We start from the raw sequence: 23,539 nt of genomic DNA, 5'->3' as shown, positions 1-23,539 counted from the left end.
CGTGGCCACGGCAGCCCGCTCTCCCCGAGAGTAGGAAGGAACACGCAGTATGCTACTGTTTGGAAATCGTGCCTGGCCCACCAGAGGAGCTACGGAGACGCAACGCGGTTCACAGCACACACGCTCTGCCTGCTAAGCTGATGCCGACAGACCACCTGGGTTCTTGAGGTAATGCTGTCCCTGTCTTCTGTTTCTTTCTCCTTCTCTCTTTTCCTCTCTCTGCTCCTTTTCCTATCCCCCTTAGGAGTAACACTTAACCTTTTTTATCAATAAACAGTTCTCAGATATACTGTTGCATTTGTACTTTTAGTCCAAGAAATCTATCAGAAGAATCCTCCCCCTTTTATAGCAGAACAGGACGATATCCCTTACTGCATTTTCTCCCCCTTTTTTTTTTATTTTTTAAAATTTTTTTCCTTTCAAGTTTCACCTATATGTGCTCTCCTGCCTGTCCCAAAGAGCTCAGATCACTGCCTTTCTCTCCGAAATGTCTGGTCCTGCTCATCAACTGTTGGGACCACTCTGAGCTTGGAGAACAATAAGAAGCCTTCTGTCACTTGCATAGCACAGGTCTCAGTTCTTCCCATCTGTTCACAGAATCACAGAATAGTTATTGTTGGAAGCGACCTCTGGAGATCATTTAGTTCAACCCCCCATGTTCAACCCAGAGCAGGTGACACAGGAACTCGTCCAGGGGGATTTGGACTGTCTCCAGAGAGAGGGAGACTCCACACCCTCCCTGGGCAGCCAGTAAGAGTTGTCTGCCACCCTCAATGAAAATAAGTTCTTCCTCATGTTGAGGTGGAGCTTCTTATGTTTGATTTTCTGGCCATAGCTACTTGTTCTGTCACCTAGCAGCACTGAACAGTCTGGCACCATCCTCTTGGCATCTTCCTTTGAGATATTTGTATGCATTAATGATCCATTCTCAGTCTTCTCCAGACTATCCAGGTCCAGCTCCTACAGTCTCTCCTCAAAAGAGAAATGCTGCAGGCCACTCATCACCTTTGTAGCTTCTGCTGGACCCTCTCCAGTAGCCCCTTATCCTTCTTGGGCAGAACCAGACACAGCACTCCAGGTGCTCCTCACCAGGGACAAGTGGAAGGGCAGGATGACCTCCCTTGACCTGGTCACAGTCTTCCCAATGCCCCCCAGGATCCAACTGACCCTCCTGGCTGAGAGGACACACTACCAGCTCATGGACAGCTTGTCACGCACCAAGATTCCCAGGGCCTTTTCAGCAGAGATGCTCTCCAGTTATTCAGCCCTCAAGCTGTTCTGGTACTAGGGATTATCCCTCCCCAGGTGCAGGACCCTACACTTGCCCTTACTGAACCTCATTCAGTTTCTCTCCACCCAGTTCTCTAGCCTATCAAGGTCCTGCAGAATGGCAGCTCAGCCTACAGGTATATCCATCACTCCCTCCAGTTCTGTATCACCAAACCTGCTCAGGCTATCCCTTCATCCAGGGCATTGATAAATAAGTTGAATAAATATTGATCCCTGGGGAATGCCACTCCCTACAGACCCCCAGCTGGATTCTATTCCACTGTTCACAACTCTCTACCATTCAGCCAGTTCTTGATCCATCTCACAGTCCATTTATCTAACCCACATTGTCAGAGCATACCTATGAGCATGTTGCAGGAGACCGTATCAAAAGCCTTGATGAAGCTGAGGTAGACACCATCCACTGCTCTCCCCTCGTCAACCCATCCTGCCTTGCCATCATAGAAGGCTTTCAGATTGGTCCTAATGGATTGTTGAGGGATGTCATTTGAGTTGTGATTTTCCTTTACCTGCAGGAAATTTGTTTTTCTGTGTTTCTCCTAGATCAGGCTCCAAGCTAAACCATGAATTTCCAAGGTCATCTCCTCTCTTTTATTTTTTTCTTGGTCAGACAATATGTGCTGTGATGTCCAGCATCCTGATGTGCCACAAGCCTCTCCATAGCTCCACAGTACATTTGTTTGCCTGTCAGACTTTTCAGCCATTCCCTGAACTTCCTAAAGCTCTTCCTCAAGTTATTCACTCACTCAGGTATATAACCGCTCATACAAGATCTTCTCTCTCATTCAGGATGCAAACTTCAGACAGTTCCCCTACCTTAAACATAAAAGAAACTAATCCAACAGCTCCTCCTGCGCTCTAATGAGCACCTGAACTCCTTAATTAGTTTCTCTCATTTCTAAAGATCTGTCCTTTTATAGACCAAACTCTGCTAGTGAACCTGCTGATGTATTTTCCTCTTTAATTCACACTGACCTGCCTCTACATCCCTTAGTCTGAAGTCCCCTTCTGAGAAAACACAAGAAGAGGTACAAGAGCAGCATCCTTCAGGGAGCTCCTGCAGTAACCTACCACTGCTCCCAAGCAGAAGAAATGTCCCTGGCAGTGGGAGATGCAGCAGTGACATTTTAAGACTTATTTTGACACCACCAGGTGAGACAACTAGAAAACATCCCCCAATTCTGCTTGCAGTAGGATTTTTCCATCACCAGTGTAACTAGTTAAAATTCCTGCAGTGGCCAACAACCTGCTTGCACTATCCCTAATACCTGTCTGAGCTCTGAAGCAGCTTGGTTTGAGCATCAAGGTCTGCAGGCACTGGAGTCAAAAGGGAGAGAAACCACATAGCTCAGAATACCCAGGTGCCTTCTAAAAGAGAGCCTAAACAGAAGGAAAAGGCTGATGTTTCTACTACCTACTCTGATTTTCTGGGTTCAGTGCTGTATTGTGGAATGATCACGGAACTCTGAAACAAACTAAGCGGTGTGGTGCACCATGCAGGAGAAGTTACCCACTCTGTATCCACTTCATTTCTCTTAAGTGATAACTTGTATCCAAATCCTCTGTCCCTTCCCAATTACAGAAACACCAAAAAAGCCACAGAAATTAAGCACTCAAAAAAGAGAAAGGCTATATTCAAAAGTTATCCAGAAAAAACAGAGATTTACAAAGATGCTTCACAAAATATCATGTACTGGTTTTCCAGCAAAGAAAATCAAACTTGCTCCATTGCACAGCTTGGACCAGGTACAGAAAGAACCCTGTTGCCATGAAAAAAGGCTGTTCTGTGAGAAACTCTACTTGTCTTGCTGAATAAGTGTGTAGCTAATGACACAGTGATAGTGAGAAGAAAAAGGAAAGCCTCATCTTTATGAACCTCTGGAGAACTAGACCCCATCCCTGCCAGCCCAGATCTCCAGTGCAACACTGGATGAACCAGATAAGACAAAACCTTCAGAGATGGCTGTTAGTTCCAGGTTTGCTTTCCCAGTCCTACACCTGAGACACTGGGGATTACACCCACGTACATGCCATGGACCCATTATTTTTTATCAGTTTAACTTCTGGAATAATTAAACACTTTCCCACTTGTCTGGGGAAGAAGGAGTGGAATTAAACAAATAAACCCCCCAAGGTCAGTCTACGCTTGGCAATTTCTGTCTTGTTTTCTTGTGCTGCAGCAGGACAGAGCTCTGCCCACAGCCTCACTGGAGTGCTCCCCAAACAGATCTGTCATTTGATGGAAACTGTGGGCTGAAACAAGAGCATGAAGGGATCCCATTGAGAGGAGCAGGATTTCATATTCGAAGCAGGGTTTGGGGGCTTTGTAGCAAACGGAGCAGACAGTGACTGGTGAGAATGAAAAGAAACACTGCTCCTCCACCAAACGAAGCAGGAGCTCGGCAGTACATGATGATGCAGTTACAGGCTGTATCCTGTTCCCAAGAAGCAGAATTATGATTGCAGAATGGTTTTGGTTTACTATTGGGGTGTTGTGTTTGGTTTTTTCAATGTGAAGGGAGAAAAAGAATTGCTGAATTTTAACCATCTAATTCTGTGAAGACAAAGAGAAGTGAGCAGGGAAAAAGTGAAGCCTTTAAAAGAAAGGCTGCACTGCAACAGGAACAGGCATATATGAAGATCCTAATCTCCCCACTGCCGATGAAGCTTCAGCTCCAGGCCCCCAACATGGGTCTTTGCTGACAGCCCTAATGCCCCCAGCAGATGCCAACTCCTTTGCTATACTTACACCCTGCTCTCTCTTCTAACATCTCCATTCCAGACTCATCTGTGCTTTCAGAGGCAAAAATTCATCAGACACCAGTCACACCAGCAGTCACACGAACTGCTGCCTGCAACACATAAGTCATACCCCAGCCCACAAAGATAGGACAGATGCCTCTGTTGGCAATACCTCTTTAGGTACCCTATTCCAATCTGTGCCTGTTCTCAGGGATTCTCCATGCTGGATGTGGTGAGGGACCATGAGACCTTAACTGAGGGGCTTATGAGCTGGGCAGAAGTTCTCAGGCCCACCTGTTGTGGCTCTGGTCAGGCTTACTCAGACAGAAAGCAGAGCTCATTCGTGCCACTGAGCAAAACTTTCCACTTACTATAATCCTGTGTCAGGGGAGCTCAGTGATGTGACAAACTAGGACAGGAGGTCAAGCTGCATCCTGATCACAGCTTGTGAGGGCACCCTGTAATTTCCAGCTGCACAGGGTACAGCTAGCTCCCCTCAAAGACAAAGGAAAGCAGGTTATAAACAGCGTTTTGTCCTTTATGACTTCTGCAAATCAGCATACAGAGTGCAGTTGCTTATAGAAAAGGAAAGCAACAGTCCTCCCCACCAACTGCTGCCCGCAACACATAAGAAATAAAACCAAATTATTTAGTAGATGCTCTAGTAGATGTTACAGGCAACTGTGTGGTAAGAGTTGCAAAAATGACAGAAAGCTGGGAGACAGCCGAAAGGGAAGCTGATGACCAGGAACTGACAAGCAGGTAGCAGAGAGGTGGTTAGTGGTTCTGTTCAAACTCCCCTATAGAACCTTGTCCTTGCTCCCAAAAAGGCTTTTTCAGGGTATGAGGAGTACTAGGTACCTCCTCTGGCCCAGGCTCCCCTTGCAGGGGTAGTCTGACACTGATCCTGGTCTCCAGGTTGCCTTCACTGCTCAGTTTTCACTATTCCCACAGTCCAGCACAGAAGGACCTGAGACCACACACGTGCAGTCGATGCTGTGCAGAAGGCAGGGAGAAGGGCCAGGTGAGGCTTGCCCATCATCTGGTGAACTATGTGTATGATGCTACCTTGAAGACACACACAGCCCACCCTGTCCACACAGTTTGCCTATTTCAGATTTTTTTACCCGCTTCTCTGAGGCAGTCAGGAATCCCTCTTCTACTGTCTCCAAAACTCTCTGATGGGGCTCAGCCGCATCATGCTCCAGATCAGCTCCTCCTTGCAGCACAGCGAGCGAGCGGTCAGCATCTCTTCATCAGCTATGCTCTCTGGGGGGAAAAAGATTCAGAAACACAAGAGAAGAAATAAGTCTGTCTGAAGAAACTGACAGGTTCCTGAAGCAAGGGAGACTTTCTGAAAGATCTAAGTGAATAGCAAAGCTCATCCCAAGCACAAGCAGCAGAGGAAAATCACTTTACTATTCTCTTTAAACTCTGTGAAAGGAAAATGTCTCATTTATCTAACAGAGCACAAAGCCATAAAGCAAGCTGGAAGTTTAACACCAGGTTTGCAAGGCCACTGTTTTGTGTCAAACTCGAGTAAAAAGAAGTTTTCAACCCCAAGCCTCAGCTGTACTCACACTGGCTGCCAGCCATTAATCCAGCCCTCCAGGCAGCAGTGGGGAGAGCCCTGCGCAGCTACACCTCCTGCTACAGGCAGAAATGCTCCAGGATCTTGGCCAGCACATAATAAACCTCCCACATCCAGATACAGGGTTTCTCTGTAATGTTACCTCCACACTTTCACAATTTCCTACCTGCTTGGGTGTTACCTGCACCCAATTTCCTACCTGCTTACTGTGGGGCTTCTCCACTGCCCTGTTCCCTCTCCAGCAAAGCCACCCTCAGCTCAGGATTTGTGTCTTGAAACAGCTTCAGAAAAGACACAAGGGTCTGAGTGTCCAGGGGCTGAGCATCCCAAGTGTCACTATCCTGGGTGCGAGCATCCTTAACTTTGCCCAGCAGCTTCCTGAACACTGAATGATCCTCTGCCTTGGCCAGAGCAGCCAGACCCTACAGCAGAACAGAAATGCAGGAAGATTTAGAGAGCAGTCAACTGCCCTATACAGACAGACACAACAGGTTGAACCCTGGCATTTAGGTCAGGGGACAAAAAATTAAACAGAACAAAAAAATAACCACACACACATACCACTGAATGCAAACTCTGGCCTGTGGCCACTCGCCCTTGGAAGCAGGGCAACAAGCCCTGCTGCCAGCCCTTATCCATATAGCAAATCCCATGAACTGGAGCTGGTTCCAGCACCAAATGTTTCTTCATGTCCAACTAGCCAAAGACCGCTAAGTGAAAAAGACCTGATAAAGCATGAATTTAACACTGCTACTTTGGAAGGCAAAGCTAGGACAAGAGATACTGGATCTCACTGCAGAACAAGAAGGGATCACTTGCACAGAAAGCAGAGACCATTTCAAGCGGAACTTTCAGGAATCTCCATTCTCAACCACAATGGAATTCTGTCTCCTAGAGAAAACTCCGGAGAGGAGGCACATAAACTCTGAGTGCTCTGGGCTCTCAGCATACCTGGCAATCAAACCCAGAGCTCCAAAATCTACTTCAGTGACCTGAAACAGCAATCAGAGGCAGACATGCTTGTACAGCTATGGAAATAAAAGGCAAAGAAATAAGCTGGAACTCTTACTCCCATTTCCCCGGAGTCCTTTAATGCTGTAAATATTGCCCCTGAAGACTCATGCTCCCCAACTCTCCAGGAGAGATGCCAGCCTTTCAGAGCAGGCAGCCTTTATTGGAGACTCCAGGGATTCGATAAAGGTACCTTTGAAATGGGAAGTTCAGCTCAGCTCCAGGGAGAATGGCCATTTTCTGCTGTCATTGTCATTTTTATTCTGATGATAAAAAGCCTGTATGCAACTGCTTGTGGCTGCACCAGGGCCGGTGGGCTGGCTTTTCCTAGCAGGTGTAAATGGTCATACATTAGGGCAGTGTGGCAGTGCAATGACCTATTGCAACGACTCCGCAGAGGGGAAACTGCAGCAGTCCCAGGTCTTCCCACTCACAGCAGCTTGCCTGCCTGCCAAACAGAGAGTGTGGACGTGAAGGGCTCTGGTGTAAAGAAAACACAGATGTGCTGAAGAACAAACGTAAAGGTATTTTTAAAATGCAACATTAATTTGTAATCAGACTTGATAACCAGATCATGTTTGTTCTCCAGGTTTGCGTGCCTGGCCCCTTCCAGATCAAAATGAGCATGTAAAACACAAAGTATCTCCACTCTCACCACCTTAAAGGTGTTCATATCCTGCCAAATCCATGTTTGCACTAATATGGATGAAAAGTAACTTGCATTGTTGCAATATATTTTTCAATTTTAGGGATTTTTAATTAAAATCAGCACAGCATTGCTACCCCGAGCCCCAGGTAACATCCCTTCCTCAGCACATGGATTTGGTTAATAGAAATGAGTTTTCAGTAACTGAAATATTCTGCTGTTTATAGGCTCTTTCCAGAAGACATTTCCTTAGACAAGTTGCTCAGTGGGAACAACAGCCTTTTAGCATTGTTGTGAAAGAGCACACAGTATACTTCAGACTTACATCGAAGCACTAACAATTCCCAAAGATCCTGGGAAAAAATGGAGAAATACTGATACCAGCAGGAATCCCAGCTTCCACTTAGTCTGTAATGTGCTTCCACATTACAGCCTGATCCACCAGGCTTTCACTGCCTGGGACACTGCAAAACTCTTCATGGCCAAGTTGGCACAAATTAGCAAACACCCAGCTTCCACTTGGGAGGAAGAGACTGCCTTCTGCACCAGGAAAATGCATCACCAAGACCTGGCTTAAGCGTGGTCAGAGCTGAGCCACCAAACAGATTCCATGGCACTCCAGAGGTTTGGTCCCCATTGAGAATATCAGTTCTGGTGGCCAAAACACTCCCACCTCAGCACCATAGAACACATCACACACCATGGAACAGCCTTCCCAGCTTATCTCAAACATGCCCATGTCCACAGCAGCCCCATGGCAAGCTCTGAACAGGTTAACCTCTGCAGGTTAAGGATCTAGGAGATAGGTCCCCTGTCTCCATAGCATCTCCACATCTTCCTTGTTTTTCCAGAGATCTCAACCACATGTGCAATGTACACCTCCCCTGAGCAATGTGCAGTGGCCCATAACTGAGACTAAAGAGGGATGTGAGGAGAGAGGGAGGGCATGCAGCACAGTCATTAGCCCAGGTGGCCATTAACTCTTCTCTGCAGGTGGGTGAGCACAGTTATGGCTTTTCATGCCTTATCCATGCTCCTGCTCCCACCATGAGAGCACATCCCAGCAAAAAGCCACTTTATTGACTATTTCTGAGTGATCTCCTTCAAACATCAGCTTTAGAGTGAATGCAAGCATCCAGAGGATGGTGGGTAGGGATCTGCCTAGATCAGAGACAGACTGAGAAGCACCAGCTCAGGGTGGCAGAAAAAGCTGACTCCCTTCAGACCTGAGGGACACTCAGGTACACTGCAGGACGTCAGGCACTGTGGGGAAACTTCCATAGCCATAATCATCAGTCCTCTGTAAATGCACACTGCTTTGGGTTTTGATGTACAGGTGGTGATGAAAATATAAAAAAGTGATTGGAAATCTGCAGGGTTAGGGACTGTTTCACTGCTGGTTCTTCTGTGGCTCCATGGTTATCCAACCTTTGGAAGCTGAGCAGCACTGTTCCATAGGCTGCTGCTGCTCACAGGGTCAGTAGCGTGGACAACCTCAGGACTGGCTCCACACACCTCACCCTCAGAGAAGCCCCGTGGCTATGACCCCACCATTAAGTCAGTCAACCATCAATCAACTATTGTATTGTGCATACAATAATCAGAGAAAAACTATGTTCATGTTTTTCCTTCAGAAACCTAAAGGGATTTTTTTTCAAGCCTGCATCTGTAAATGACTCATGAGGGAGATCCCAGGAAGGCTCTGTGGAAAACACTGACCCCCTGCTTGATCCACACAACAAGAACAAAAACTCAGCCCAAACTTCTACAAAAATATACCAGAACAGAGGAAAAAAAGTTCTCTAGCTCTGCCACCATGAAAAAAACCACCAAATCCTCACAAGCTCTCTCCCCTAATCAGGATGCAGAAGGTAACAGGAAACTTCTTTCTTCTGCCTCATCCAGAAATCTCTGCATCTGCAAATGAAGGGCGACAATGACTGGACAGGCCCACAGGCAATGGAAATGAACCACAAACACAGTGACATTTATTCTACCTGGGAGAATCAACGCTCCCCCTCTTCATCTAAACCTGGTAGTAGAGGGAACAAATGAGCTGTGCAATAATTTGAATTGAGTTTCTCTAAGAGAGCACAGGAAGATAAGACTTGACATCAGCAAAGCTCTTCTACGCTTCCCTAAATTACTGCAATTTCAGTCTTGTTCTCGTTTCCAAGCAGGTTTCATCCAAGCCAAAACCAAATTAGATAGGAATAGTTTATGTGAAATATACAGAGAAAGTAAAAATCAGAATCAAAAATCACATCTCCCTAAACTGAAAAGCAATTCATCTGCATTTTTCAGTCTGGGGAGCAGAACAGAATATCAAATTCAGAGAGAAGCAACAGTTCTCACAAAAGCCAGCCCCACACCACAAACTTTGTTGGGGAAAAACCTCACAACCAAATGAGTCTCCACTGGAGGTAGGAGGAAATAGGCAGGAACAGAGTGCTGCACAGAACAAGATACCATGCAGGGATGAGTTCACCAGCAAAGGAAAATAAATAGAGAGGCATCCAAGGCCAAATGCCACTAAAACCACAGGAGCCTGAACACCAGGACAGCCTTGGTGCCAATAGGCAGTCTGACAAAACTCCCCTAAACTTCTATGCTGCCCAGGCTTTACCTCCCAAAATGACTGGTGCTTTCCTAGAGATCAGCTGCTTCCAAAAGGCTCCCGAGAGAATACTCCCGCTGAATGGGAGATCTCCCCTGCAGGAGGGCAAGCACACCCAGCAAGAATGACTTTTACACAGAAGACACGCTTTTATTTGCCCCAAGGCACTCAGACTTCAAACAAATGACTAGCAAAAGAATACAAAGAAAGGGAAGGGGGGAAAAATGAGAGAAGAAAAATCCACTGACATCTACCACTGGCACAACCTCAGCCCGAGTTACACATCCCAGTTCAGCTCTTTGGAGCTGAACTTGCACTTCAAGCATGACTTTAAAAATACACTGCTGTGGTTCCCCCCAAAGGAAACACCAGGCTCTTGTGGGGAAAAGCTGCTCTGTGTGCTGAAAACAGACTCAGTGCTAAGGTCCACAGGTCCTGCTGGTCCCAGAGGGGAGCTTGGAGAGGGACAGGTCTGGCTGAGCCCTTGCTTATAACAGGCTGCAGCCTGTTCTTCCACTGCCCTGGGGCTGACACTTCATGCTTGTCACAGTTGAAAAGTGATTTTTCAGGAAGCCTTAAAGAAAATCCATTTTTCATTTATTCAGCACTTATTTATAGCTGCAGAAAAATTGTCCAGCTACCACTCTGCGGTCAGACACCCAAACTGGCTCTGAGCTCCACAACCTCTCCCTTGGCTCCTGCTGTAACAGCTCATTTGGGAGCACAAAAGGCCAGGAATGGATCTGTAAACCTTCCCTAATGGGTCTGAAGTGGTGAAGGAACACGAAACGGCAGCGACGGCAAAGCAATAGCAAACAGGGCTGTTGTGCAGTGCTGATGCTGCAGCACACCTGCCTGGGCACTCCGCCAGCACAGCTCTGCCCAGCCACCAGCAGTAAGGGGAGGCAGGAACAGGGACAGGGCCGGCTGGCATGGGGGCATGAAGCTGCCAGATCCCTTCTGGCAGCACCGATCCACACTGCACAGCACCCACCCCAGTGCAGCTCCATTCGTAAAAGTGCACAACAGGTAAAACCCTAAACCTGACACACTTATCTGATCATGGTGAAAAACAAACATACAAAAATCTAATCCTTCTCTGAGAAGGCACTTGGAGGTGCTTGTCTGCCCAGCTGGGCTTGTGCTTGCTACTACAAATATGGATTAGGACCCACACCTCTCTCCTAAAACCCCTAATATGTTATATTCCACAACATCAGGAGAACCAGCTGCTTAGGGAACACGAGCTTCCCTTCATGAACATTTAAGGGCTCAGCAGAAAACAATCCTGCACTCCCCAACTCAAGGGAATTCTCCTCCCTGCTGTCACAAGTTTGAGGTTTTTTTTCTAATAAAGATGTGGTCTTGGGCTTTTATAAGCAGAATGCCACAATCGTAAAAACATATCATGTCCTGTGATCACACACTGCTACTGGAGGGACTTTAATCCAGACAGCTTCCAGCCAGCAACCACATGGGAACTTAGAGAGCATGGCAACCCCCAGCCTACAGAACAGCACTGCTCCAAAGGTTGAATAACCAGGGAACCATGGTAAAATGAAACAGTAATACTTTTTCCCCTTCAGAAAGGCATGCAGGACAGTTCACGCAGCTTGGTAGAAAAATGCTCTACCAGAAATGGCTGGGCTGAGAACAGCAAGCACAGTCCCATCCTTGCTCTACACTGGCTACAGCTTTTCTGCAGACCCTGCCACTGCACAGCAGTGTGCAGCCAGCACGAGTGCCCACCTAGACTCACCACAATCATTCACAAGCTCTGTGTCCTCCTGCTCCACTGTCACACCAGTACAGACATCAGACATCACATTCGGCTTCTGTGTTGCCCTCGAGCTGGGACAATGAGTGGCATCTGGCTACCACAGCTCAGAGCCCAGAGAACCACTCAGCATACGTCCAGCTCAGTTAACCCCTCCAACAGGAATCAAGCATAGTTTACCAACTCTGACTGCTCCTAAATCAGCACACTGGCAGGAGAAGCACCACGGGGCAGCTCCCAGCTCCCCCTGTCACACCCTGTCCCACTCCTCCCTCAGCAGCTCTGCCGTACAGAGAGCAGCAGATGCTTCACAGCAAGACAGTGTCGAGGGCTCAGGATATCTATTTTAGGATCTCATATGTCAGCCATTTACAAGTTGATACAATTCCTGAAGCAAATGCCAAAAACAGGAGAAGAGAAATCTGTGCTGGAGCTCTCCTACAACACAAGGATGTCTTCAGGGCAGGACATACTTCTTTACCTGCATGACTGAGCAACCTGCATTTACAGACGCTTCTCTCAGGTGAGCACATGTTGCCCTTCAAACAGCCAGGCAGCAGTTTCCCATGAAACAATTTCCTAAACAAGGCACAAAATATTACAGCCCTTCGCAGGGTGAAGAAAAAACTTTCATGATTTATGGACGTAAACACACCTACCTCCTTTTGAGAGGCATCAATTTCTCTCCACTCTTTGAGTCTTTTCAGCATAGCCTGGGCATCAGAAAGAGTCTCAGAGAAAACATTTTCAGATCAAACAAAGAAATCCATTTTATAGCTTTTGCTCTCTGCTGCTGTGCAAGAGAAACAAGGTTAGTTATTTGCTAATTGAATGGATTCGCAGAAAGCATGATGTGATTGAAAGGCATCAGTTTGTAACCAGCACATTGGCTATAAAAGGAAAACTGTGACTTATAAATCCCTTCTGAAGACATGACACAGCCTGGAGGGAAAACCAACAGTTTATTTAACACCAGTTATAAATGGAACATTTATTTTAAACCCAGTACAGCCTCTGTTTTCCTCCCATCCTGAATAGGAGTTTAAAGGATAAGGTAGCATTAGCAAGCAACTCTGTTCACTTGCTGTTAGACAGATTGTCTAATCAGCCCTATGTCCTGCAGTAACACAGATCCCACTGCGTGGCAATCACATGCCCGGCCAATAAAAGTTTTGCTCACTACAGCTCTGGCAAAGCAATGAGCATGAAGCAACTACAAAAGCCAAAGGAAGAAAATCTCTGCAGAACAGGAGGATACATTGTGGTTTCTCCCAACCCAGGACAAACTAAAAAGATTAAACAGAGAGTAAAAATTACCCCAAAACAGGCAAATGTGAGCCAACGTGTTGCAAATAAGAGGTAATGGTGTGTCCAGACCCATGACATCTCACCTAAATCCCTTGATCGCCTTTTCCCCTCTGGCAGCTCAGCAAGCTCCTCTTCCATACAGCCACTCCACTCAGCATGGGCAGGCTGGTCAGGGCCAGAGCCTGAATCCTCCCGGAGGGACCTGCACTCACTTGACATTGTGTCCTGATGAACCCAGGTATGATTCACGGTAAGTTCCTAGCCAGGAGGAGAAACACCTGCTTCCATTTCTGCTTCTACAGGGTAAAGAAGAAACTCTCTGAATGAGGATAATAAATGTTCTTTCTTCATCAGGTCTTTCAGACTGGGGCAGGTAATTAGCTTCAGCTTGGTTTCCAGATGAATCTGCTTCCTGGCTGAAGATTCCTTTTACTACTTGGTCCTGAGCAGAACAACTTATGAGATCCCTGAGGAGGTTTTTGCAACTAACAGCCACATCAAACATCTGCAGACTATCTGCCACAGAGATTACTTTGGTGAAATTGTGTTTCCTCAGTGGGAGTTTGCCATTGTACATAATCTCAAGTAAGAGTGGAAACTCCTAAGGTGTTACCACAGAAGCATCAATTGGAGATGGTGTCTGTGCTGTCCAACACGGATTTATTTTAGAATGCACAAGGTGGTTTTGGCAGGCTGGCAGGAGCCAAAACCACCTTGTGCATTCTAAAATGCACATTCCCAATGAAGATGGTGCAGTCACAGAAGGACTGCTCCTTGCAGAGAGTGTACAACCAGGGCAGCAACTCCAGCCGTAACTGGGAAGCTCCTACTGGCCTCCTCTTGCCTTGGTCTCACACTGCTTTTACAAAGCTCAAATAATGAAAAGGAAATGGATCCCGGTAGCATTTCTCTCTACAAGACAGAAAGAAAGAGTAAGAAAATGACTTTTCAGTTTACACGTTTTAGTAGTTTACAATGCTTCAATTCTTTGGTTACAGCAAGATCCTCATTCTGAACTCACACTCCTCAAATTCAGCAACTTACTCTGACACCTGAAGAGTCTAGATAGTGTTCAAACCTAAATGAGCAGATATGGACTGAGTACTGAGTCCCAGGAGCTATAAAAAAGGAGTAGAGCCTCCCTGATGTGCCATACATCTCATGGAGGTGTGAGTGCCCATCAGATCAGGCACTGCAGTGCCAGGCTGTGCCTGCAGCCAGGGGCTGGAGCTGATGCTGAATTCAGCAGCTGGTTTCTGAAAGGGCAGGCAGAGAAGCTGTTGCGGTGCGTGTCAGACCGCCAGTGTTTTCTGACCCAGCTAGCAGTGGAGCGGCTGGAGACGGGTCGGCAACAACACCGCCAGGGATCTGCGGGGCACATGGGGAAACCCTCTGGTCTCAGGAGCTCGACGATGGTGTGGTCAAGTGGCACAGCAACAAAGAAGGGACAGGTACAGCTGAAATGCCAAAACTGAAGATATTTATTAAATAAATAAAAGGGCGTAAACATGGGTGCAAAACAAAACATAAAGAGGCTACTTCAGAAGACATCGAAGTGAGGCCAACATGCATATATATAGTCTCTCATAGAATGTAGTCTCTCAGAATGTTCTAGAAGCCTTCTGGCCAATCATGGGCTGTTGATCTGCATGGCCACTCCCAACTGGTCCCAGAGTCCTTTGCAAGTCCTTTTCTCCTCACCATAAGCTGCTTGAATGTCATCAGCTGTGGCTTCTTATTTCTTGAGGGTGCATGGTGGGGTGTGGCTGCGTGGCCAGTCCCTAGCCCATCCCTTCCAGGACAAACTTGCACAACTCCTCCCTCCTCTTTCATTTAAAATAAAAAGTATAACAGTCTTATTTTAACAAAAATGACACTCTACTTAATGGACTTTATAATCCAGTTAACTAAACTTGAGAACAAAAATACATTGAATAAAGTTTACAACTAAACAGGTGGGTTCATAAGTTAAATAAATAAACAAATGGGTCAACTGGCCTAACTCCGAGGGTCACCCACATAACTAAACAGGAAATAACAGCAATCTCGGCAACATGAATTATAACAAAAATCAGGAACTGCCAATTAAATATAATAGGAAAGTGGGGGTAGGGTTGAGGGCTGACGGAAAGCGGTTAGGGTAGAATGGCCAATCTCCCCTCCTTTTCTGTTGCCTACCCAGGACAGCACTGGCCATGCTGTCCTGGGTAGGGGACAGAAAAGGAGGGGAGATGGCAGATTCCATCTCCCATTCCGTTCTCAGGGTCAGTGGGTTCAGGGACATGGGGGGTGTAATGCAAAAACTGGGAAAGGAAGTCTGTTAAATATTGCAAAATCAAAACTAAAATTTAAATTATTACCTTATTGAAATGAAAAATAATCTCTTAGCATCCCGACCACGTAACAAAACAACAACACAATAAATGCATCTCAAAAGAAATCAATTGAACTTAAGAAAAATTCTAGAGGGGAGTGGGGTTGATTATTTTGATCTTAAAGTGTTGATGTAATGGTTTTAGGGTCTTCTTTGGCAGCTTTTAAACGAAAGCAAGACTTAAAATTGAAAGGTTACATCCCCTCTCTCCTCTGCTGATCCTCACGAAACCTCGCTCCCGAGTACCAAAGCCCACGGTGTTCTAGGGCCTCACATTGGGAGTCTCTCTGAGCTGTCCTCAATACCCCATGTTCACTGGGGGGCAGCACTCTTCAGTGCCCCATGTTGGGTGCCCACATCCTCCACCACGTGTTGCAGCCCGTCTCCAGCCACTCCGCTGCTAGCCAGGTCAGAGAGATCACTGGCAGTCGGACACGTGCCGCAACAGGAAGTAGGGCATGAAGACTTGTTCAGACTACAGAGGAGAATCTGAGGTGTTAGTTTGAAGCTGCAAAGCACTAAGTGATTTGGGACCAGTTAATTTTCTCCCCCAAATCACTGGTAAGATGAGCAGGGCCATGTGAACATTAGAGACAGGACTCTGCTTGCATCCCAGGGCCTTCAGCACACCATGGTCTCAGCTCATTGATTTATGAGTCTTTTCCCTGAAAATGTAATTTCTGGGAGAAGTCCATAAACCTAATCCCATCTACCAGAGCCCCTCTTTAACCTCTATGCCTCCCCACCCCACTGCAGGAGGGAGGACAGATAGGACATCTGCTAATAGAATTTTTATCATTGGGTCATCTGGAGTTTTTATCTAAGATAGACAAGATAAAGATATTACTGCCTTGTCCACACACTAGGATGCCTAACAGTGGCATGTTAGGCAAAAGGGAACAGTATAAGCATTAGAGAAAGAGCCCTTGGATGGACACGAATAACATGATCTTCAACGTTTAACATCTTTGCACTCAGCTTCCTGCTTTCTTGTAGGTAACAGGACTAGTATAGTCTATCACCAGGGTACGAGCTTTAACAGCCACTGTACATACACCAATCTCAAAGCTCTGCCTCGCATGAAATCAGGCTCAGAGGATCTCCCACCTTGTACCAAATCACATCATAAGCAGATGCTGGGTGCAGGCTGAGCTGACATCTCACTTCTTGAAGGCACCAACTCCTCTGGAGCTCAGCTTTTGTGGGAAGCAGGACTTCCTGTCCACAGGCAGGCAGGACCCCAGCTGTCCTTCTGCATGGCACTGCTTTTGGTGGCTGTAGAAAGACAGAGAATAGAAGAATAGAAGAGAGTAGAGACATCACCTCATCTCAGAGCTACAGAAGGCTGAACAACAATGTTGGTAGATACCAGAAATGCAGGAGGGCTCTCCTGTGCAGCCAAGAGCTCCCTCAGGCTTTAAAGATGAAGTGCTATGAAACTTGTTTTCCAGCACCGGGAGAAGATCATAGATGGTTTTGACATCATCTCAATGCAGAGGTGTTATGCTCCTCAGTACTTCTGAAGCAAGAGCACAGGGCTGGTGAGTCCTTCTCTGTAAGGCAGAAAGAACCATGCGGGCTGATAGCCCACCCTCCTGCCCCGGCCCCAACAAGCCAGAGCTTCTTCAGGCACATCACTATCAAAGGCTGGCTGATCTGCAGCTCATCTTTCCAAGTACCAGATCCACCCCCTCCCCCATGTACAGGGCCAACCACCTGTACTTCCAGTCGATCCAACATGCAGGCTCTGCTCTCCTCCCACACCATTTTAAACCACAAGGAACCAAGCTGCCATCAGCAGAGTTGCTGCTGGTCGTGGGAGAAGAGACAAACCCGATTCTTTTGCCAGACTCCATGTAATAGCGGTTTTAGTCCACCCACTCCTTCCTCAGAGGATTTCAACTGGAAGTCCTTCAGCTGAGTTGAAACTGAGTCTGCTGGTTAAATAATAATAGCTACGGCTCTTCCTACAAAATGATAAGCAGGAGAAATCGATGTCCTGGAAGAGACGTCTGCTCACTTTGCCATGAACAGCCTCCTGCATGAAACTTATTGCTTGCACCGTGGCAAGCTGGAGGAAGCAGCAGCACCGTCTGCTCCCTCTATTCCTGGCAGGAATATAGAAGACATATTTGCTCATGAGAGCTCAAAACAGTGAAGCTCTAAGCAGCCTACCAGCATGTCCCCTTCTTCATTACAGCAACTCGGAGTATTGGAAAATGTGTCCTGAGTAATTAGCACAGACATATTTGTTTAAATACATTTTATTTCTTTATTTATAGGAACCCAAACCATCCAGTACCATCCAAGAGAACAGGCATTTATAACAAGGGGTGTTGGCCAAGACCAGCCCCAAGGCATTTGCACCCTATTCAGAGGACCCAAGAGCCAGAGGGGACCACCATCAGCAATCTGATTGCTCATCCATCATTGCCTCACAGATTTCCAGGCTCAGTAACTTGGGTTTGACTAATGTCTCTCTTCCAGTAAGAAGCTCAGTCATGATAACTGGTTTTTAAGTGGAGTATCCTCCACCATCACACAGTTAAATTTTGTGTGACTATGTCTCCCAGCCATCCGCTAGATTACTTTTGGGAGATTTGGCTGGGGAACTGGGCAGAACTGGGAATCTCTCTCTGAGAGCAGGTAACTGGTACTTCAGCAGCGATGAGTGCTGACAGAGCCTGCACTGTCTTCCTCTGCCAACACCACTGGTAGGAAAAAGCCAATTGTCACTTCTTCAGCTTAAAGTGGCTTCTCTGACTCCTCTTGGGAGTCAGCCCCACTGGGGACTTCAAACTTAAGGTAAAACATGGCTTAAGCAGACTGTTCCTGGGTTGTCTCACACATTAGCCACATGAGAACTGCCCTCTTCCAAATACCACTCACTGGAGTCAGAAAGGGGACAAAGGAGACAGGGCATTTGCCCAATCGAGCTGCACAACACGCCTTGCAAAATTAATCCTTTGAGGGGACATCTTAAGCCTCATTCCTGTCAGTTTTCCAGGGGAAGCACCAAGGTGGCTTAGGAGTTTTCCTTCCACTGACTTCCAATGAAACTGCAAGATCAATCCATTTAAGCCAAATTTTCAACAGTACCTACAATTTCTAAGGCTCTACTTGACAACTTTTTGATAAATATCTCTTTGTCACCCTTAAGCAACAGTTGTCATCTGCGACTGCTCTCAGCACACCCACTTCAGCAAAGATGACTCTTTTCCTTCTGAACCACAGAAGTACTGGAGGTCCAGAACGTGTCTGCAGAAAACATCACCCTCTACTGTGCAGTTTCAGCTCTTTATGCTTTTTTTTCCACTTATTTCTGTCCTCCCACACCTCCACAGTTTGAGGCTATCATGTTGTTTTCTTTAAACTACATTAGAACAGGAAAAAGATCTCTCAATAGCAATGACCTTTCTTTTTTGGGGGAAGTTGAAGGAAGAATGAAAGAGGAAATTCTATCCACAACTGAAAAGTGTGCCCAAATTAAATCACTTCTCTTCATTATTCATATAATTACTTGCATCTAGATCCAACAGACTCAAAAGCCATGCATATCACCAGGTTCATCAAAAGATAACTGAAATTTAGGACCAAGCACTTTAGCAATCAGACTCTACAGAGACAGGGGCTCCAAAGGTGCACGGATGACGCCATCCCACCCTCACAGTTTCTGCTGCCACTTTACCCGCACCTTCAGAACATCCATCACAAGGCACAGAAAGAATTGTAATGCCTCTAAAGTTTAAGCAAAAGGATTCTGTATATCCCTTGCTATACAATTAAGGACTTTTACAAGGTGTGGTCAACACAGCTGCTGTCATTAGTAATATAACAAAAGCTCTTCCTGTATCCATCTCAGTGACTAGCTTGAGGATGTATTCCATGCCTGAAATTCTCACCAGAGATGCACATGGAGTAGGTTTTTTGTAGCTTAAAAAAAAAAAAAAAAAGTTAAAAATCCAACACCTATTGCCTCACTGCCAAATGATGAAGCTGTCCAAGCATACTAGTTCTGTGTGGCACAGACCCACAGCCTACTGCTCTGCTGCAGCCATGCAGAGACAGGGAACCTGCAGTGCTCACATGGATAATTAAGCTATATAAAATCATCCTGCACACCCAGTGCAAAACTATAAGACAGGGAGTCCTATGCAAGATCTAAAAAGCTAAAACTAAGAAGGCAGGGAAAAAAGTGGACAGAAAGAGATAAGCAAAATGGAAGTATCCAGCTTTTCTGTCCCCACTTAATGCCACTTCTGTTGGAGCTGATCAGAGGGGCTCACAGGAGCACTCCCACAACCCTCCTGTTCCCCACACTCAGCTCTCTGCTTGGGGAGCTAAAATCCGAAGTGGTCATTGCAGGAGAGTGGTTGCCAGCCCAGGAAGGCTCCCTGCCCGGTGAGAAGAGCTCACCATATCCCAGCCCATTTGCACTCAATCAAAGGCTCATTTCACAATCCTCACGGAAATCAGTGAACGAAGTAGGATAGAAAGCTGGGATACATCTCTTGTGTTGCTCAGGCCTGCAGTCCCTTGGGCATGACAGTGGCCTCGGAGTGAGGGGGCAATGTTCTATTTTTAGCTCTGGGGAGTTAAGAGCAGAGACAGACTTAAATCACGATCTGAATACTTTCTGCGGCTGTTTACCAGTTTCCTGTTTTCTTGTTACCAAGATGATGATCTTACACTGAGGGTTATTAGAAAGCCAGAAAATCAAGGACTGCAATTCAATTTTCTTACCTCTCCCACAAAAAGTAATTCAGCCTTTGAAGTGCTGAAAGAGGCTGAGGGGTCATTACTTGTCTCTGGGGTGCTCCAAAGGGGCAGAGCAGGCAGCTCACCCAGAGGATAATGTGAAATCCAGCACAAGGAACCAGGGCACACCAATTTGTTTTTCAATCTATTTTGATGCAGTTCAGAGCATCAGTGCAGACTAGTAACAGAGGAAAATAAGCAACACTTTGACTAAATTCAGCACTCCCCAGTCTCTAAAGGCAGCAGAATATACCACTCAAACCCCACACATTTTGGCTGTCTGCACTGATGCTCTGAATAGAAATACAATAGATCAAAAAACAAACAGCTCTTCTACAACTCTTAAAGGCAAATTTTCTTCAAACAAAGAACTGCCCCAAAAAGCAAGCAAAATCAGGCAGTGGGAAACCTGCACAAACCCAAAGAAACAGCCAGTTTGCTCCAGTCACTGCTCAGCCATGGATCACCGTGCCCAAGAACACCAAAAGTGCTAATTATATTTTGCAGGTTCCCTTAACATCCTCAAAAAACAAAAGCTGGGCATCTGAACTGCTTTTTGTAAGGTAGGTTTGCATCACAGATGATGGTGTGTTGCAATTGCTTAGTGACTTATTAAGAAAAACAAAGTTTTTGACCAGTTTTTTGTGACCCATTTTGCATCAGCAGAAGTACAGGAGCCATTTGTTCCCACAGCCAAGGGCTGACATGGCTCTTTGCCACCCCTAAGGTGCCTTGATGCAAAGGCCTTTAAAATTATACTTCTCAGGCATGGTTACCCCAAAATGGATCTGATTCCCCCAGACTTCTTTGTAAGTACACAGGATTACTGGGAGCTGAGTCTATCAAGATACCTGGACTTCCACCACTGCCACCTCCTGCATCAGGCTGTCAAGAGAGGCACCTCCTCAGCCCCAAAACTCCACTAAGACAAAAGGACTTTCAACAACTCTTTGAACATGAGTGCAGATGCTCCAAAACAGCAGAGGAAGATTGTGAAAGCCAAGTAGGGTTTGCCCACAAAGCCAACACGCCTCCTCCATCTCCTGGAATAATTTTATAACTGCTGAGCTGATTTTTGAGGGACAACATGGACACTTTGGGCACCTTCTTTAAGTGGTATGTCCAGGAAGTTACAATACAGTGGAAAGAGAGAAAACAAGAGTGAATAAGTAGGGCACGGAGGCTGGGAAAGGACCTCTCTGTTCTGGTCCATATTTCAAGAGGTTGTTCCTGCACCATTCTGTCTTTGAACCAGGATGTAAACTCAAATTCCTCTTCCAACACAAGGCACTTGGCATATCTTAACCAGAACCCTGCAGAACCCTTCTGCCTTATGCTATGTATAGCCCATAAATCAGGTGTGTCAGCCTTCCTGACCAGCACAGTAGAGGAAACTGCCCCCAGGCCTCACCTCACTGCAGCTTCTCCCTCTGCATGGAGGACGTGGGTCCTGGTCAGGACCCCCCACAGCACCTCTCTGTAATATCTCACCTGCCCTGGGGACAGGGACAGCCCCGAGGCTCTCTTCTCCCTGCTCCCCTGCAGCAGATCAATTGAGCTGGAGATCACAGAGGAAACCAAATGAGACTCCTCATTTTTTTGGTGTAGTGAAAAAAAAAAATGTTCCTTTATCTCTTGACAGGTCAGTCTTGATGGATAATCTCAAAAAACAGATGTGATCAGTGGTCCAAAGCAAGGAGAGGAATCTACTGTGACCAAAGGACACGATAAAACTCCTTCCATGCACACCTTTAAAAAACTTCCTGGAGGGTCACACCTGCCTAAGCAGGGGCATAACCCTAATGCACAGGTAATATAACACCTTTGGAGGGTAATGGAACCCAGCAGACAGGCTTTGGCTCACTGGTAGAGACAAAATTTCAGAGGAAACATCTTTTATGTGTAGGTTTCAAAAGGAAAGGCCCCTGCCACGAGGCAACGATGGCAGACGGGACATGGGCAGTGTTTAAAATGAGAAGGACGGCGTTTCATGGGCACTCGAGAAGCTCCTACAAGGCTGACTTCGATTTAACATGGGTAGAGTGTGGGGGTCCCCGCACCCAGCCAGGTTGAAGACAGAGGCATCCTTCGGCTCCCCTCAACCTCCTGAGAGGCTTCGCAGGGGCTGGTCCCTCTCTGCCGGGTGGGGGAGCCACCACCCGTCCCGTCCCCCGGCTCCCCGGCACGAGGCGAAGCGCCCCATCCCCTCCGAGGCGGGGTAGCGAGGGGGGGCTGGAGCCGGGACAGCCAGGCGGCGTCAGGGGGGAGCCAAGCCGCCCCGACCCCCCGGTGCCGAGCGGGCCTGGCCGGCTCCGCCATGGTTTTACCTTTACTGGGCACGGCGCGGCGGGCACGGCGCGGCGGACACGGCGGGCGGCGGCGGCAGCGGGAACAATAAAACTTCAACAGCTGTCCCTGTCCAGCCCGCTCCCCCCTCACGGCGCCGCCATCTTAGGGCCGCGGCAGCGCCTCTCGCCGCCTCCGTCCTGCTGTCTTCCAGTCGAATTTTATGTCCCCTGGCTGAATTTTCTCATCTTTTGTAAACGTAACTGATGTAGTCAGATAGCTTCTACAACAGAAGTTGCTTAATGAAGAATATAACTCTTTGTTTCGAGCACTGCGCAAGGTCACATCACCGAAATTAAATATGCATTAGGTAGGCGGAGAATATATGTTAGATAGGCAGGTTCGTCTGAATGTTACTGCATAAAAGATACGGCTTTTCACCCCTTGGTGTACGTGATTTGTGGAAACTCCACCTTACACCATGTGCAGATTAAATGATGTCTCCTTTCTGAACTAGACGTTGTGTCTGTGTTTTGGGAGCTCTTTAACCCGGTAACACTGCCCCCCGTCCCCGGGCAGCCCTGAGGGACCCACTGGCTAAGGTGACTGCTGTCCACCCCCACCTCGTGCCCGCACGACTCTGCCGCCGTCGGACTCTGGAAGGGGCTGCCCAAGGAGGTGGTGGAGTCGCTGTTTCTGGAGCTATTTAAGGAAACACTGGACATCGTGTTTAGTGTCATGGTCTAGTTGACAAGGCGGTGTTAGATCATAGGTTGGACTCGTTCTCTGAAGCATGTGATTCTGTAATAAAACATCACCTTCCTGTGTTAGAACGGAGGTTCATTCCCTGAGGGAGGTGGTAGTCGTGGCCGAGTGCAGGCTGTGGGCAAGCAGCCAGCAGTGAGGGGCGTGTGGGGCTGAGGTGGCAGGAAACATGTCTACCTCAGGGTCACCTGCCCTTGGCCTGGGCCAAGGGAATGCTTGGGCAGTGCTGGACCTTCCAGCCCATACTCTGGGTGTACTTTGGGGTGCTGGCTGTAGGACATCGGGAAGGTGGACACAGCCCTGGCTGTTGGTCCTGATCTGCTGCTTTATTACCTGCTTGCCCAGTTTCCAGCCTTTGGCTCCCTCTGCATGTT

The 23,539-nt window shown here is 47.1% G+C and overlaps 1 protein-coding gene and 1 long non-coding RNA gene across 3 annotated transcripts in view; both read right to left on the bottom strand.

Moving 5' to 3' along the window:
- Window positions 1-14,145, bottom strand: part of ZBTB40 (zinc finger and BTB domain containing 40) — a 33,967-nt gene extending 19,822 nt beyond the window's left edge. Inside the window, 9 exon segments of the mRNA XM_066564216.1 lie at window positions 5,160-5,203; window positions 5,206-5,301; window positions 5,823-6,024; window positions 7,595-7,614; window positions 12,330-12,467; window positions 13,066-13,286; window positions 13,288-13,610; window positions 13,612-13,826; window positions 14,139-14,145. Coding sequence (XP_066420313.1) covers window positions 5,160-5,203; window positions 5,206-5,301; window positions 5,823-6,024; window positions 7,595-7,614; window positions 12,330-12,467; window positions 13,066-13,286; window positions 13,288-13,610; window positions 13,612-13,826; window positions 14,139-14,145 — 1,266 coding nt within the window.
- A 295-nt stretch (window positions 14,146-14,440) lies between these two features.
- LOC136565300 (uncharacterized) lies at window positions 14,441-22,777 on the bottom strand. Of its 2 annotated transcripts, XR_010784850.1 has the most exons (3): window positions 22,442-22,777; window positions 16,726-16,909; window positions 14,441-16,631 (listed from the first exon to the last, which is right to left on the bottom strand). It is a non-coding gene; the product is annotated as an uncharacterized lncRNA (long non-coding RNA). The 2 variants fall into 2 exon arrangements; XR_010784851.1 differs by lacking the exon at window positions 16,726-16,909.
- Window positions 22,778-23,539: the final 762 nt, after the last annotated feature.

This window comes from Molothrus aeneus, chromosome 21 (genome assembly GCF_037042795.1).
Source record: "Molothrus aeneus isolate 106 chromosome 21, BPBGC_Maene_1.0, whole genome shotgun sequence".
Classification (NCBI taxonomy): domain Eukaryota; kingdom Metazoa; phylum Chordata; class Aves; order Passeriformes; family Icteridae; genus Molothrus; species Molothrus aeneus.
This window is presented reverse-complemented; position numbering and strand designations above follow the sequence as displayed.